Source organism: Lactuca virosa, chromosome 7 (genome assembly GCF_052849685.1).
Source record: "Lactuca virosa cultivar CGN04683 chromosome 7, Lactuca_virosa_CGN04683_v6, whole genome shotgun sequence".
NCBI classification, from domain to species: domain Eukaryota; kingdom Viridiplantae; phylum Streptophyta; class Magnoliopsida; order Asterales; family Asteraceae; genus Lactuca; species Lactuca virosa.
Genome location: NC_136432.1, coordinates 220,255,171 through 220,273,935, shown reverse-complemented (window position 1 = coordinate 220,273,935; position 18,765 = coordinate 220,255,171). Strand labels below are relative to the sequence as shown.

At 35.8% G+C, this 18,765-nt stretch overlaps 1 protein-coding gene and 2 non-coding genes across 3 annotated transcripts; all 3 read left to right on the top strand.

Annotated features, from left to right (window-relative positions):
- Positions 1-7,700: 7,700 nt before the first annotated feature.
- LOC145127559 (uncharacterized) lies at positions 7,701-10,406 on the top strand. Its single transcript, XM_079062737.1, has one exon. The coding sequence runs from the start codon at positions 7,701-7,703 to the stop codon at positions 10,404-10,406; it is 2,706 nt and encodes a 901-aa protein (XP_078918863.1).
- Positions 10,407-14,805: 4,399 nt separating this feature from the next.
- On the top strand, positions 14,806-14,877 carry TRNAP-UGG (transfer RNA proline (anticodon UGG)). Its single transcript has one exon. It is a non-coding gene; the product is annotated as a tRNA-Pro (tRNA).
- A 1,071-nt stretch (positions 14,878-15,948) lies between these two features.
- On the top strand, positions 15,949-16,020 carry TRNAP-CGG (transfer RNA proline (anticodon CGG)). The gene has a single exon. It is a non-coding gene; the product is annotated as a tRNA-Pro (tRNA).
- Positions 16,021-18,765: the final 2,745 nt, after the last annotated feature.

The window sequence follows — 18,765 nt, the reverse complement described above, 5'->3', positions numbered from 1 at the left end:
ATACACATACAATCATATAAACATGCTAACACATAAGCAAACATACTCTAATGTATTCCTATCCTAAGGCCTCGCCTAACTTGGGCCTCGCCCATGTCCTGCTACTGATGAGTCATAGAACCCCGTCCACACTCCTACTGATAGTGAGATATGGGCCCCCGCCCACACACACTTCTCTCTTATCTCGGGCCCCACCCTTGCTCTGCTACTAATGAGATACGGAACCCCGTCCATACTTAGTTAGGGATGAGATACGGGACCTCGCCCACACTCACGCCCTACCAGGCACATACAAGTATCACACAGACAACAAGTATAACTAACATACTAACATTCCTCAGGCTTGCCCTGGCATCGGACTTTGGTCTGGAAACATACATATAAACTTTCCTCGGGCCTCGCCCGGCATCAGACCGTGGTCTGGAAACATACTATCATACAATGCCTAGGGATAACCCCCGGTTCTTCCTACCATACATAAACTAAATGGGCCGACATTGTGGCCGTAGACCCATGTACACAGTGAGGAGACTCACCTCACACTGCTGAAGACCTGCTAATACTCCTCTGGTTGCTAACTGGCAATTCCCCGAACTGCTGCTCCTTCGGCTCCTCGAGCTACCAATACCAAAATATCACTTAGTCCAAAACAATAATCCTTCTTAGGGTAAAATGACCATTTTACCCCTAGCCCAACTTGGTCCATATCTAAGGCTCAAAACCATAATATAAAAGGCCCAACACTAGGTAGGCTTCCCACGCCCACTAGTGGCCCACTAATGGCCCAATTTGCTAAATTGGGCCCAATCCCTCTAATGGGCCTTACCCTAAGCCCAAACATATTCTCAGCCCAAATTATCTGACTTCTGATGGCCCACTAAGGCCCAAAGACCCAAAGTCCACTGCATGGCCCAAAAACCGAGGCCCAAAACTCATCAAGCCCATATCTGATGAGTACGCTGGGCGTACTCCTCTATACGCTAAGCGTACTGGCTGAAAAGTGAGTACGTCGCGCATACCAGAATGTACGCTCATCGTACTTCCCTGTTAAGCCACTTTTTCCATTAAGTGCTTAATACTCTAATCCAGAAGCTAGAATCACAGATCCAAGTCCTCTTCAACGTCTTAATCAATAAAGTCACTGACTTGGTGACTTAACATGACCCTAATCGACCAAACTCCAAAAATGATATTCCACTTCCATGAAAATGGTCTTAACTCTTGCATGAACCCATTAAGACCATCATGATGACAACTTTCTACCCTAGGGAGTCATTTAGCACCAAGAGTAGCAACCCTTAGCCTAGAAATCGGATTTGAACCACAAAGCTTCATCCTTTGGACCAAAATGGTCCAAAAACTCAACTTAAGAGATCTAAGGAAGTAATCACCAAATTCAGATCTTTATACCTTCAAATGGTCAGAAATGAAGCAACAATCCCAGATCTATATCTTCTCCTCTAGTTCACCACCTTGCTTTGCTCTTCACTTCTTTGGAAATTGGATCCAAGACACCAAAAAGCTCTCTAATGGCCTTCCAAGCTCCAAGAACACTCAAATATGGATTAGGGTTTCGTAGTAGCTCTTTTAGGGTGGAAATGGAGGCTGACCTTCGAGACATAAGGTTCTTTATATAGGGCTTAACCCTAAAATTAGGGTTTGGACACTCTGAACGTACGTTGGGCGTACTTCTCGTACGCTGGGCGTACGCCTCTACACACCCGCGTCCATATGACCTTATACGTTGGGCATAACCCAACTTACACTGGGCGTACCCAGCTTAACACACGCATGCACTCTAGCATGCTTGGGGCTGCCTTGCCATAAAACTCCATTAGGGACTAAAATTGACAATAACTTCAAAGTACTATATCATCTTCGTTCTAAGTCTGTTTCCGACGAACTTTATATCGACGAAAAGGTGGCGGGAAACCCTACGCTTCTAGCTTCATGCCCAAACATTAAATCCTTCCGAATAACCCGAGACCCGTAAAAGTCTGAATCGCCCCTACCCTTGGCCTCCAAGACCTCAACTAAATACTTTCAAAACCGGGTGTTACACTGTTGATATGTCAATTAGTGATGGTTGAACCCTGAGTGGGGGAGAACTGGGTACTCTGTTGAGAGGATCAACAATCTGTTCAAATTACGGTTAGAAGATTTGGAGATGGGGATTTGCGGTACGGACATATGAGACCTGGGTTTATTGGTGGACGAGGCGAGGTACAGAGCGAGGTGATGCGTATACTGTGTGTTCAGGAAAGAACGAGTGTATCCACGGCGAGTAGCCACTGGTCAGGGAACTTATTGTGGTCAGGTACTCTTCGGGATTGAAATGGTTGAGTTTGAGGCGGTTGGTTCGTTAAGGTCCAGTTTCAAGTGTTGGGATTTGCCGGTTCGATGTATAGATTGTATCTATACTCCGGGAGGAGCAACAATTGATTTGTCAATTAGTTTCATAGTCGGTTTGAGTAGCTTCGCGTGGGTTTTGACCAGTAAGAGGATGGGGATTTCGGATGGTCGTCAACGTGTTCTCAGTCATTGACGATTCTTCCGTGTTTCAATTTGTGAGTGGAGTATTTCGAGGTTACGAGTTGTGCGAGAGGAAGATCAATGGTCGTAGCAAGACATTATGAGATTTTGTGATGGTGTATCGCGGTATCCGAGTATGATGCGGTGAGTGGAAGATCAGTGGTTGAGGCAAGCGAGCGTGAGATTTTGTGATGGTGTATCGGCGTATCCGAGTATGATGCCCTAAGTTGTTGGATTATGTTGAGACTCAAGTTTATGAGGTGGCAAGAGGAGTACCGAGTAACTATTGTTCCAGTGGGAACCCATCATCTAATTGTCATCGGATGGGGATTGTCTAAGAATGTGAATTGTATCAAGGGAAAAGTGTTTTGTAACGACGATTGTTGTTAGGGGTAGTGATGCTTAACCTGGGTGGGTGTGGGCACCTGTCCATGATGGCTCACGGAACATGAATTTAGTGAACGCATTATGGTGATGGTTTAATGATGAGATTGTGGGGTGATAAGCGAGTGGAAGGATCCAGGTGGGAGTAATCACTTGGGATGATTAAGGAAAAACCATGGGGTGAGCCCACGGAGAGCGAGTGAGTGATGTAAGACTGCGGAGAGCTGTAACAATCACGAGTCAGCGAGAGAGTATCGTAAGACTGCGGGGAGCCGTAGCAATCGCGAGTCGGTGAGAGAGTGTTGTAAATTGCGGGGAGCTGTAGTATTCACTAGTCAGAGCTCAGAGGATTTCTTAGGCTTAGGTAGCCCTAACGACTAAGTCTTTGAGAACCTGGTGGCCGGACCAGGGGCGAGACTGGGGTCTCCATGATGGTCAGATCGGTTGTATCTCCAATTGGGGAGAGGTTGTCGCAAATCGGAAGGAATTGGAAAAGTATTGTACGCGTAGATTTGCGGATCGCGGGTCATGAGTTGAGTATCAGATTGGATATGAGTGGTTCTAATTTTGCTGTCGAACCAGACTCTCGAGTTTGTGTTTGGCCCTATCTGTGTAAAGGATAGATGAGTTGAGATTTCAGATTCCTGATGGATTTCATTTTGAGTGGTTATGATGAGTATCTGATGTTCTTGACCTGGGAGGGTCGGTTCAATTGGTTTGAGAAGGACCACAACATGCATGGAGTTAGTGAGTGTTAGACGACAGAGGTCGGAAATGACGTGTCATTACAGATAGGTTGTAATATTGCTTGGAGTAAAGCGAACTTAGTGGTTGCATGTTTAATATGGTTGGTTGAGATAACTCTGTTGGATTGAACGGCTGGGGTTATGCTTGGGCTTATGGCCATGCTGTTCAAGTCGTCGGGCGTGTAAGGGATGGTAAGGAGTGATTTCGAGGACGAAATCTAATTTAAGTGGGGGAGAGTTGTAACATCATGTATATTAAATAAATAAATGGATAATGGTTAATATGAACAGTGGCCTAAAATCAATAATATTTAGCGGGGTGTTGGTTTCGGGGAGCCAAATAATATAATTTAGACTTTCGAGGGTTAAAGTGTAATTTCATGATTTATTTCGTAAAGATTTTTAGAAGTTAGGGTGTGTTTGGTAATTATTGGGACTTATTATGAAGGGAATTGAGAGAAGGAAGGACTCAATGTGTCAAAATTGAGATCATGGGGGTTAAAAGGTAATTTTCGGATTTGTCTTGCAAAGAATTCTCAAAGTGGAGGGCTGTATGGTAACTATTGGATTTAAGTTGAAAAAGAAATGATGGGGAGGGACCAGAACTGAATAATAGAGCATAGTTGAAGTGGACACGAGATTAAACCTGTGCCTTCCCCTCGTCGCAACAGGAAACCCTAACCCACTATTCCATTGAGTCGCCACCATACGGGAGTCCTCCTTCTGCCGCCACCATTGTTTATTTTCGGCGAAGTCATGATTGGCGAGACCGTGGCTAGCCGTCGGTGAAGCTGCTGCCAGCAGCGATGGGCAGCACAACGAAGCCAATAGTGGGCCGTCGCTGCCCTCCTCCGGTGAAAACGTGACCGCTAACCTCCGCTGTAACCCCCTTCGCTTCCTGTCTTCACGTCGTTCCTCCGTCGGAAGCACCAGGTAACCTCCATGGGTGCGCGACGTGGTTGTTGCCTCTGCTATCGGCTTCCGCCGGCGTTTCTGTTGACCTCAACGGCGTCAGCCACCATGTGGGTGGCTGAAAGTGGCCATTTCAGGTTGTATTGCATGGCTGGAGTTCACGAGGATTTTGACCCGAGGTTTGGCGCACCACCATGGCAGCCAACCATGGTGGCTTCCATTTCTGCCGTGTCCCGCTGCCACCAGCCACCGTGGGAGGTGGTTGCGGGTCTGTTTATGGGTTGGTGTTTGAGTGTAATTGTTGTTTTCGGAAATTATGAGGATGAATGGGTGTTTGTATGGCCGGAAAAACCCCACCACCACCGTGAGCCGCCACTGCCCATGGTGGTAGTGGGTAGTGCTCGATCTAGTGGAACCCTAGTGGGCCTAAACACTTAATCTTGGACTGGGCTGCTTTGTGATTGGGCTAGAAACCCTAATTGGGGTTTAGAAAACCCTAATTTTGGGTTTGTTAATTTGGATTTTACTTGGACCCGCGGTTGGACTGTTAGATTAATATCGTGAATTATGTCTGACTTCATTGTGTGAATGGCCTAGTGGAGTGATTGACTTAATGGGTTAAGTCCTTAATGGGTTAAATGAGAAACACTTAACCCTAATCGTCATTTTATGTGAAAACCCTAATTTTGCTTGGGCTTTCTATTGGGCTTTGGTGATTGGGCTGTTGATGGGCCATCCAAGAGCAATCATGTGGACCAGAGTATTTAGATGGGCTTTACGGTAAGGCCCGTATGAGGGTTTGGGCCCAATTTGGAAAATTGGGCCATTAGTGGACTTTTGTGGACTCATTTGGTATTAGGCCTTGGTGGGCCCAATAGGCTTGGGTTATTTATGGGTCGGGTTGGTGAACCATATTTAGACCTAATATGTGAAGGTTGAGTCTTAGATCCTAATGAGGTTAATTATGGGTTTGACTCAGTGTTAGAGGTCGGAGTACAACAACAACATTTATAGGATCTATTCGCCATCCGAGGTGAGTCTTCTCACTATACTTACCCGCGTGGTAATTTATGTGTGACCGGAGGGTCTTATTCATGTTATTGACCGAAGGGTCTTAATAAAATTATTGACCGGAGGGTCTTACTACATTCGGAGGGTCTTAGTACATTGTAGACCGGAGGGTCTTAGTACATTATTGACCGGAGGGTCTTATTTGTTTATAATGTGATATGTGTTATTGTGCATACTGTCTTTGTGACTTATGTTGTTATAGTACTCTGTGTATATGCTGATCTTATGTGCTTATACTGAGACGTGTGATATCATGTATTCTGTCTTGTGATTATGCTATATATGATCCTGTGCATTGTTGAGATACGACCAGAGGGTCCACCCGAGTTGTGGGACCGGAGGGTTCCACTGAGACACATTGACCGGAGGGTCTTATTCGAGATATAGCCATGGGAGGCTAATGAGATGTGTGTGGTAGTTTGGGGACTCACTAAGCTTCGTGCTTACCGTGTTATGTGTTATGTGTTTCAGGTACTTCTAAGGATTACGGGAAGGCGCCGGCTCGATTGTACACACGAGATGGAGTTCTGTTTCTGAGGATCCTGGATTTTATTTAAACCACTATGAACATTTGTTTTTGATAATTTGATGCTTTGGTTAATTTGTGACATGTGTTGATGAGATTTATGTAGTTTAAAAAAAAGTTGCTTGAAAATATATGGTGTTACACAACCCCAAAAGTAAAACCGTCACACCACAATGCATAAAATGAAATGAGTATTATCTTTGTAAACAAAAATACACCACAAGAAAGCTTCAAGAAAATCGATCCAACCTTTTTCATCTACTTAAATCCGGTTGTCCTCTCTCATGGGCTAGGGTTTTGTTGAATTATCAGGTTATTGGAATACAGACTTATAATTCATTATATCCTTTTATGTATCCTTTTAATATTCTTAGTTTAGTTATATTAGTTTGTCTTGTTATGATTTTATATGGAAGGTTATATTGTGTATGATTTGCAGAAATGTTGGGTTGAAGTTGTGATATGGTTAAGATGTAAAACACGCGGGTCATATCCGATCCATATCACAGATCAGTGACCCGGTTGACCGGTCAGAGGTATATGTTGGTTGAATATTTGAGGAATGGGAGATAACATAGCATTTTACACAGAGATCAGGCTTTTACCTCAATCATCTCTTTCGTCTCTAGGGTTTGTTCTTAGAGTTTAACATCTGTTCTTAATCTTGTGTAATCGAGTGTAGATTAGGTGAGAGATTTGTAGTGAGGATTCTTTGTAGAGAGAAGACAGTATTTTGTAGTGAGGTTTCTATATGTAAGTATTGATGAAAACCTTCTGGTTCTTAATAAATAAGAGCTTATGATGTTGTGATTTCGTGTGTTTGTATTTCTTTTGATGGTATCAGAGCCGAGTTGCGGTTGTTCTTGTTCTGTTTTTCATCTAGATTCAGTTAGGGTTTAGATCGAGTTAGGGTTTCAGGTTTTTTTAGATCAAGTTAGGGTTTCAAGTCTTGTGTCTGGATCTGGTTCTGATTCCTTCTTTTTCTTCTCCTAGGGTCTTTAGATCTGTTATCAGATCTAGGGTTTGTTACGATCTGTTCAGATCGTGAGTTGATCATCAATCTGGTTGTTCTCTTGTCACGTCTTAAGAGTAAACATTTGTGATAGTTGTAAACGATTAGGGTTAATGTTGTGTTAATCCTAACGGCCAACGCTATCTCGACGGTCAACGTTAAGATTATGCAAACAAGGTTCTAAAATCAGATTGGTTATGGCATTTGAATGTCTGTCTTGGTTTTCAACGGTGAATCTGTGTTTGAGATTCATCGGAACTACATTGCTGCTTGCTGAGCACATTATTGAGGATCTCTGTAAGTTTTGCACGCTCCTTTATCTTTTGGTTGTCTTTCTTTGTTGTTGTTTTTTTGATAGGTCAGTTTTTTGATCATTTTGTTTTCCGTTTGTAAACAAGCTTGCTCTGGCCTTATATGTGCTATGATTCTTGTCTTGGTTATAGAAACTATTGTGGAAGATGTGTGGTTGGTGCCTATTTTTATTTGTCTGATTTCTTGATTGGTTATTCATTTAATCATGACTGATACACCACCAGAATCGTCTACTAAAATTGATGTTGTTAATTTTGATGATCCTCTTTATTTGCATCCTTCTGAACATTCTGTGACAACTATTATAAGCTTCAAACTACTTGGTACTGAAAATTTTCGGGTTTGGAAAAGTTCAATGACTAGGGCTCTTAAAGCCAGAAATAAACAAGGTTTTATTGAAGGAACTAAGTTAAAAGATAAAACAGATACTGTTAAATCTCTTAAGTGGAACAGGGTTAATGCCATTGTATGTTCATGGATTCTTAAATCACTTTCTGAATCCATTTACATTGGACATGCATATTCTGAATTTGCTTTGGATGTTTGGAATGAACTTTGTGAAACCTATTATAAGGTTGATGGGTTAGTTGTTTTTAATATTCACCAACAAATTAATAGTCTCACACAAGGTAGCTTGTCTGTATCTGATTATTTTAATAAGTTGGATGGTCTATGGAAAGAATTTGATGGCTTAACAAAGTGTCCTGATTGCACTTGTGAAGCAGCTACTCATACGAAAAACCACTCTAAACTCATGAAACTTATGCAGTTTCTTAGTGGTCTTGATGACTCATATAACCAAGTTAAAAGTCATATTCTAATAATGGAACCATTGCCTGATGTTAAAACTGCTTTTTCAATTGTTTCCAGAGAAGAGTCTAATCAGAAACATGGAAATGTTTCTGTTTTATCAAATAAAAATCAATATTCTTCTGCTTTTGTTGGTAAATTTACTGATAATAAAAGGTTTAAAGGTAGAAATCAGAATTTAATCTGTAAGAATTATGGGATTAAAGGACATACTATTGAAAAATGTTTTAATATTATTGGGGATCCTAAGGATTTTAAACCCAAATCAGAGTTTAATAAGTCATCTACTGTATCTGGTGCTTCTTCTCATGTTAGTGAAAGTGCTAATGTTTATGTTGTTTCTTCTGATAAGTATGATCATCATTTTCTAACAAATGATCAATATACAAAGTTAATGTCTCTTCTTCATGAGAAAGAATTATCTGAAGGTGTATCTGCTAATCCTAATATGGCAGGTATGTCTTGTAATAATGTTTTCTTTAATAAAAAGAAGTGGATTGTTGATTCAGGAGCTAGTCAACACATGACTGCTTCTGAGTCACAGCTTTCTGATTTGGTTGATGTTTCCAAACTTAATATAAGAGTTGATCATCCTAATGGTTCAACTACTAAAATAGATAAGATTGGAAATATTAGACTTTCTGATTCTATTGTTTTGTCAGATGTCTTTGTTATTCCAGAGTTTCATGTTAGTCTTTTGTCTGTTCACAAGATTTGTAAAGAAAATAAGTGCAAAGTCATTTTTTATGAAAATAATTGTTTCATTCAGGCTTCACTGTCAATGGAGACTGTGAAGACTGGTAAAGAATTTGGAGGTCTTTACTATTTGGAAAATCAATTGTTAGGTAGGCCAAACTCAGTGTTTAATAATCATAAATGTTTTGTATCAAAATTAACTTGGCATAATAGAATGGGACATCCAGCTGATAGAGCTCTTAATTGTTTAAAACCTGTTTTGAATTTTCAAAATGATTCAGTTATGCCATGTGATGTTTGCCATAAGGCTAAACAAACTAGAGAGCCTTTTCCTTTGAGTGAACATAAGTCCTTTAGTCTAGGGGAACTTGTTCATTTAGATGTTTGGGGTCCCTATAGAGTTACATCTATTGGTGGGTTTAGATTTTTTCTTACTATTGTAGATGATTATACTAGAGCAACATGGGTTTATTTGATGAAGTCTAAAGATGAAGTGTTTAGTTGTTTTCATGAATTTGTTATGTTATTGGAAAATCAGTTTAATGTTAACCTAAAGGTTATTAGATCAGATAATGGAACAGAATTTGTTAATATAAAAATGAAAGGTTTTCTTGAAACTAAATGGGTTATTCATCAGACTTCATGTGTTCACACTCCACAACAAAATGGAGTGGTAAAACGGAAGCATAGGCATTTATTGAATGTAGCTAGATCTTTGTTGTTTCAAGCAGGGTTGCCTAAAAAGTTCTGGGGAGATTCTATTTTGACTGCAGTTTTTTTAATAAATAGGACCCCATCCTCTGTTTTAAATGGTAAAACTCCTTTTGAATTGGTCTATAATCATGTTCCAACTTATGATAAAATTCGTGTATTTGGATGTTTAGCTTTTGCTACAAAGTTAAACAATACTGATAAATTTTTTGAACGCTCTGAGAAGTGTGTTCTTATTGGTTATTCTAATGTTAAAAGAGATTACAATTTATTTAGTCTTGACAATGGTTCTTGTTTCTTTTCCAGGGATGTGAAATTTTATGAATCTGTGTTTCCTTTTAAGTTGGCTTCTAAGTCTAATGAAGTTTCTCAATTTCTTGAGACAACTTTTTTACATAATAAGGATTCTTGGGATCCATTTTCCTATGATGAACTTTTGTTTTCTGAAAATTTTGATGGTGATCAAAATAGTGGAGAGTCTAGGTGTAATAATCAGGATGGTGATTCAGTTGTTGATCAACCATCTGATGCAACTGATTTTGGTATTGATGGTAGTCCTTGTTTAGATGCAACAATATCTAATCAGGAAGGTACACTTGGTAATGAAGCTTCTGTTTCGCAACCTGAGATTGTTGCATCAGGTCCCACTAATAGGTCTGAGGAAAGTTTAGTAATTCTGATTCTCGATTACTAGGTGTTAGAAAATCTAATCGTGAGTCTAAATTTCCTCAAAAGTTTAATGATTTTGTTATAGAAGGAAAGTATAAATATGGAATTGAAAGGTCTGTTAATTATTATTTTCTTAGTCTTGACAACAAATGTTTTGCAACCAATTTAAATAAATTTGTTGAACCACAAACTTATTATCAAGCATCTTTGGATCCTAATTGGGTAAATGCTATGAATGAAGAAATTGAAGCTTTATATAGAAATAATACTTGGGAGATTTGTGATTTACCTCCTGACAGGAAACATATTGGTTGTAAATGGTGAAATAGAAAGATTTAAGGCAAGGCTTGTAGCTAAGGGATATAACCAAAGAGAAGGTATAGATTTTGATGAAACTTTTTCACCTGTTGCAAAAATGGTTTCTATCAGATTCGTTATTTCACTTGTAGTTAATTTTAATTGGAATTTGTTTCAATTGGATATTAATAATGTCTTTCTTTATGGTGAGTTGGATGAAGTTGTTTATATGACATTACCACTTGGATATAATGATAAAAATAATAATAAAGTTTGTAAACTGTTGAAATCTTTATATGGGCTGAAGCAGGCTCCCAGGAAATGGAATGGAAAATTATGTGGTTTTTTACTTGAATTTGGGTTTGTTCAAAGTATGAATGATTTTTCACTATTTGTTAAAAGTTCTAGTGGTAATATTGTTATATTACTTGTATATGTTGATGACATAATTTTGAGTGGTAATTGTGATGATGAAATTAACAAAGTTAAAAGTTTTTTGAAATCCAAATTTTTAATCAAAGATTTGGGAAAATTAAATTTTTTTTGGGTATTGAAGTTATAGATATAAATGAGGGTGTTTGTTTGTGTCAGAGGAAATATTGTATGGAACTGTTACATGAATTTGGAATGTTAAGTTGTAAACCAGTTAAGACTCCTCTTGACTGTAATGTTGTAATTAGAGGAGAAGGTATTGATGTCAATGATTTGCTTGTTCAAAATGTTGTTCTTTATCAAAAAAAATAATTGGAAAACTCATTTATTTGACCATTACTCGACCAGATATTTCATATGTTGTTCAAGTATTGAGTCAATTTATGCATTCACCAAGAAAATCTCATTTTAATATTGCTATAAGATTACTTAGATATTTGAAGTTAAATCCTGGAAGGGGTTTTTCTATTACAAAGAGTAATCTGAATTTAAAAAGCTTTGTTGATGCTGATTGGGCTAAATGTTTAGTGTCTAGAAGATCGGTAACAGGGTATGTTGTTTTTCTTGGTAATACTATTGTGTCTTGGAAAAGTAAGAAACAGGATACTGTTTCTCGATCCTCTACAGAATCAGAATATAGGGCACTTGGTGTTATTTCCTGTGAAATAATGTGGATTTTAAAAGTTTTGTTTGATGTTGGTTTGAAAGATTTAACACCTGTTTCTATTTTCTGTGATAATGAGTCAACAATAAAAACCGGTTCATAATCCAGTATTTCATGAGAAAACGAAACATTTTGATGTTGACACTCATTTTATACGAGATAGAGTGTCGAAAGGGATTGTTGAAGTTCATAAAGTAGGTTCAGAGTTTAATCTGGCAGACATTTTTACTAAACCTTTAAGGGTTGGTCAACATGAATGGATTTGCAACGGTTTAGGCCTTGTTGATCCTTTTCAAAATAAGTGTTGATTTGTTTTGAATTATAAGTTTGAGGAGGGGTGTTGAATTATCAGGTTATTGGAATACAAACTTATAATTCATTATATCCTTTTATGTATCCTTTTAATATTCTTAGTTTAGTTATATTAGTTTGCCTTGTTATGATTTTATATGGAAGGGTATATTGTGTATAATTTGCAGGAATGTTGGGTTGAAGTTGTGATATGGTTAAGATGTAAAACACGCGGTTCATATCTGATCCATATCATAGATCAGTGACCCGGTTGACTGGTCAGAGGTATATGTTGGTTGAATACGTGAGGAATGGGAGATAACGTAGCATTTTTACACATAGATCAGGCTTTTACCTCAATCATCTCTTTCGTCTCTAGGGTTGCTCTTAGAGTTTAACATCTGTTCTTAATCTTGTGTAATCGAGTGTAGATTAGGTGAGAGATTTGTAGTGAGGATTCTTTGTAGAGAGAAGAGAGTATTTTGTAGTGAGGTTTCTATATGTAAGTATTGATGAAAACCTTCCGGTTCTTAATAAATAAGAGCTGATGATGTTGTGATTTCGTGTGTTTGTATTTCTTTTGAGGTTTGGTCCATTGGCTAAAAGGGCTCACCCGTTAATACCCATGGACAAAAGCCCTTTATCCTATTTTTACACATTGGAACCTAAACTTTCAACTTTGGCAACAAATGCCACTATGGTCGATAATCTTAACAAAATGTGTTTTTAGTTATTATTCTACTAGTCCCGCATTAGTCTTATGATAATAATTCAAATTGTTCATTTTTAATTATTTTTATTAAATAAAATGTATAATAATAATGATTATTAGTATTTCCATTTTACTAGCATTAATTATCTTATTATTTAGTAGATTAAGTTACTAAGATAATTATATAATAAAATGAATCACAAAACGGAAAATATGATGTTACAATCATCCCTAATAAATGAAAATAATTTTGCCACTTGTCCTATTTTTATTCAATATGCAACATGTAATTTTGTGGTAATTTTGATTAACATAAAAAGCCACATGTCATTTTGTGGGTTTTTCAATTTTATTAATTAAATTAAACATATAATATTATTGTCAAAAGGAGCATTTAATTAAGAATCAATTAACAAATCATCACCCTCCGATCTCACCGTTTTTGATAATTTCAATTCAAATTTTAAAATCAAAAGAACCCATTTAGTACCATTCAATAGCCCGATTTTTCTCCATTTAATACATTGATTTCTTTTCATTCAATTTCTCTTCTTTTAAAATCAATTCCAAAATCATTCTCAATATTATTGCACCGCTTTCTTTCCATCTGGGTTTCTAAACACCCTAGAAGCCATTCGGCCATCTGCTTCCTCCCCCATTGTTAAATCGTAGTTTTCTGATTTTCCAAACACTGAAATGCACCAGATATGGATTATCGAGTGAAGCAGGGAATAAGAGGCTTCAAATTTTTGGTCCCAACAAGCTTCAAGAGAAGAAGGTAAATTAATTGCTTCAAATTAATTTTAATTTACAATACTATTTTATCATACTCATAGAACTGAAAAATTTTCATCACTTCTCTCATTTCCCATTTCTTATTGGCTTATTGACAACACAGATCAGCTAAGAAGCTGATATGGGTTCGTCTTGACATCCATGGAGTACTCTAAATCACATAAATCTCAGGTAAGTATTCTAAATCTTAATTATAGAAACATATTGGATCTCCATTCTTTTTCATTTCCATTTATTTTTCATCATGTTTATATGAGTCCATAAATTTTCATATATTTTTTTGTATTGATCTAATAATTTTATTACTAATAACAATATATTTTCTAATAAAGAAATTTAAGTACTTTTTTTAAATAAAATATTTTTTGAATGCGTTTTATTGATAATTATAAAGCTATATTTTATGATCTAATAAAAAATAATTTAATATTTTTTAATAAATCCGTGTAATACACGGGTCTCACACCTAATATATAATTATGTAGTAGAACTTGTAGATACGTGTAATCACTAACCTTTCTCTTATCCATTGATATTTAACATTTTTTTGGTTCTTGAGGGATAAAATAAAAAGGGAAAGAATCCATCCTAATTGCTAAGTGCTCCCATATGATTATTTAAGAGTTATTAGATTTTGAAAGACCTCCTCAATGTTTTCATGTTTAAAGAATATTTATAATTTCTCGTTATGTTTAACACTCGATGTTTTATCAAGTTTATGAAAGATATATATTATTTAAAAATTGTTATATGAAAAAGTATGGGTGTTAATGTGTTATACCTCCCATAAGGAAGGTATCAACATGGAGTTTTTCAAGTTTTTTCGTTTCATTTTTTTTAAAAATTTTTCTTATTAGCTCAAGACTTTTTACCAATGAAAAAAATTGTGGCGACCAGAATTTCCCTATCAGTTTGTTGTTTATGAAACAATATTTTAATATGAAAAAAAAATCATCTGCGTTCATTAGTAAGTGCAAAACTTATGCATGTAATTCGTTTCTAATAAGAATATACTTGCTTAATCTAAGATCTCTTGTTATAAGTCATATGTTAACCTGATAATCTGATAATGATTTTGATAAGTTGGGAAATGAAATAGTGTCCACATCACAGCAAAAGGGAATATTTCATAACTATATATGAAATCACTAGCTAAATTTTAAACATTCAAATATAATATTTTCATATGTGATTTCGATATATAAATTATGCTTTTTGAGAGTCAACATATATGGGCATTTGGTCTAGTGGTATGATTCTCGCTTTGGGTGCGAGAGGTCCCGAGTTCGATTCTCGGAATGCCCCATTTTTTATGTAATTTTTGTAGCCACCAGATATATTATGGTAAAAAAAATTAAGAACTAGTTTTAACTACGGCAACTTATTTGTCGTGACCAACTAAAAATAGTTATGCATCGTGCTATATTTTTTTTTCTTTTAAACTACGACAATATAATATAAATGAACTATTTTAATGATTATTTCATACAAATTATTAATAAATGAAAACATATTGTGGAATTGAGAAAATTATAATAATAAATATTATAAAACTTAATTATAATTAGTTAGTATATTCTAAAGTCATGTATTGTATAATTAAGAAATTTATAATAACATATAGTATAAAACTTAACAGCGACCTTGAGCATGTGTCAGTGTGTGTCCGTACAGGACTGTGTAATCTAGGACCAAATATTTTTTTTACATATATCAGTATTACGATGGATCTTTGGCAGATTAGTAACTGTTAGTTACATATGAATAACAGATTAGTGTCAAAAAATTTTACATACATTAACATATGTATTCGACCTTATCGTAGTATTAATCAATTTTTCTTATATATAAAAAATAAAAATAAAAATATCCGCCCCATCTTTCAAGGTTTTGATGGTTTATTTCCAACTTTATTTCTTGCATCCTTGTTGTATGGATAAGAACAAACCAGTAATTAATAACCATCTAAAATTATTTCCATGGTTTTGTCATTTGTAATACAATAATTTGAGGTTTCTATGTTTAAGAAATTTCACATCTAAAAAGAGGTTAACATAGTACTTATGTTTGAGCTCAAAAAGTAACTAAACAAAAAAGGATATATATTAAGTTATGAGAGGACATATAAATCTTTGTAGTAAAAAATAATAATGAATAATCATTATAAAAAATGTATATAATTAAACTACATAATAAATCATGCAGAGTAATTTTCATAGCAAAAAACCCAAAGACTAACTACCTCTGATTAAAGAGAAGCGATATCTTTGTAAATATTGCAATTTTGTAATCAAAAAGTTGTAGAGGTATTTTTATTAAAAAAAAGTCACTTACAATGATAATATTAAATTATGTTTTCGCTGATAAAACAAAATTGGGCATTTGGTCTAGTGGTATGATTCTCGCTTCGGGTGCGAGAGGTCCCGAGTTCGATTCTCGGAATGCCCCATTCTATGCCAATATTATTATCCCAATTTTTTTTCTATAAGCGGAAGAGTAAATAAATTTTCTTTCTCCAAAAACTGAAAACTAAATGCACACAAACATTGTTTGCCGACCTTCTTCCTATTCTTTTGGATAACAGTCATGTAAAAGGTTGTTTAATTTTCGTTATCCTACGCTGCTACGCAAATCATTACATATACACTGTAACCAAAAAAATATTAAAATAATTTTTTTTTCTAATAAATAAAAGTTTTTTTTTGCAACATGTATTATTTTCCTTCATTTTGCGCTTTTTTCGGTTTTTTTTTATTTTCTTATTTTTCACTTGTCATTTTTTGAGGTTTTTCATTCTTACATTAAATTTCCAGAATTTATGGTTATATATATATATATATGGAAGATTCTCATTTTATTTTATTCATGTAAGGTTATCATTTTATTGATTTGAGAATAAATTCATATAAATGTTATAAACTCATTGATTTACTTCATTTTTTCAATTACTTTATAAAATGTTTAATATTTACATATTGATATTAAACTTTTTAATTTTAATAAACTCGTGTATTTCATAGCGATTACAAAACATTTTGAGGGGACAATGTTAACAGATGATAACAATGTATACATGGAATTCTGGCGTAACCATTGTATTGTTAAGACATTGCAGGTACAAGCAATCATAAAATGGGATAAAAGTCAAGGTTTGTACCGGCTGCCTCACCCCAACACTTCTCACACAACCTTCTTTGGTATTCGCACCTCTCTCCATGGATGACATAAGCGACTTGCCCATCCATATGAACGTCTTCTTTGGTATTTAGTGTCTTCATTTAATCTTCCTGTTCCATGAAATAAAATTTCAAGTGTTTGTGATTAGTGTCATCTTGGAAAGAGTCATAGATTTCATCTCCACACATCTCATGTTAATTCTACAAAACCTTTTGAAGTAATATACTCTAATGTTTGGGGTCTTTCCCCGGTTTTTTCTTAAATGGTCATAGATATTTTGTTATGTTTATGGATGATTACACTAAATTCATGAGTTTATTTTTTTATCTCATAAATCACAAGTATTCTCTACCTTCTTACAATTCAGAACCATGATTAAAACGTAGTTTTCTTGTGATATAAAATCTCTACAAACTAATTGGGGTGGTGAGTACAGAAATGTTTCTACCTTTCTTAAAAATCATGGCATTCTTCATAGAGTTTCTTGTCCTCATACACAAGAATAGAATGTGCTATTGAACGTCGAAATAGAGTAATTGTTGAAAAAGAGCACACATTATTAGCCCAATCATCCATGCCTAAACTTTTCTGGGAACATGCTTTCAAAACAGCCACCTATTTACATAATTGTACCATCACACCTCTTCTAAATTACGAATCCTCATACCAACAACTATATTATAAATTTCTAGATTATGATTTTCTTAAAGCATTTGGATGTCTCTGTTTTCCATACTTACGACCGTATAACTCTCACAAAATTGATTTCCGCTCAAAGCCTTTCATTTTTCCAGGGTATAGTGTGTCACGTAAAGGTTACATATGTTACCATCAATCAACTTATCGCATATATATTTCACACTACATGAACCATTGTATTGTTAAGACATTGCAGGGAAAACAATCATCAAAGAGGATAAAAGTCAAGGTTTGTATCGGCTGCCTCACCCTAACACTTCTCACACAACCTTTTTTTGGTATTTGCACCTCTCTCCATGGATGGCATAAGCGACTTGATCATCCACATGAACGTCTTCTTCGGCGTTTAGTGTCTTCATTTAATCTTCATGTTTCATGAAATAAATTTCCAAGTGTTTGTGATTCGTGTCAGCTTGGAAAGAGTCATAGATTTCATCTCCCCATATCTCATATTAATTCTACATAACCTTTTGAAGTAATATAATCTAATGTTTGGGGCCTTTCCCCAGTTTTTTCTTAAATGTTCATAGATATTTTGTTCTGTTTATGGATGATTGCACTAAATTCATATGAGTTTATTTTTTTATCTCATAAATCACAAGTATTCTCTACCTTCTTACAATTCAAAACCATGATTAAAACGTAGTTTTCTTGTGATATAAAATCTCCACAAACTGATTGGGGTGGTGAGTACAGAAACGTTTCTACCTTTCTTAAAAATCATGGCATTCTTCATAGAGTTTCTTGTCCTCATACACGAGAATACAATGGTGCTATTGAATGCCGAAATAGAGTAATTGTTGAAAAAGGACTCACATTATTAGCCCAATCATCCTCGCCTAAACGTTTCTAGGAACATGCCTCTAAAACAGCCACCTATTTACATAATTATACCATCACACCTCTTCTAAATTACAAATCCCCATACCAACAATTATATCATAAAATCCCAGATTATGATTTTCTTAAAACATTTGGATATCTCTGTTTTCCATACTTACGACCATACAACTCTCATAAAATTGATTTCCGCTCAAAGCCTTTCATTTTTTTGGGGTATAGTGTGTCACATAAACATTACATATGTTACCATCAATCAACTTATCGCATATATATTTCACACCACATCAACCATTGTATTGTTAAGACATTGCAGGGACAAACAGTCATCAAAAAGGATAAAAAAGTAACACTCGAGTTTTGATAAGTTTCCTTTTATCCCCTTTAATGAAAATTGTTAAAATTTTGGTCCCTGGCTAGTACGCTTAGCGTACTAGCCCATTGTCTGATCGCGGGTTTTACCCATGTACGCTGGGA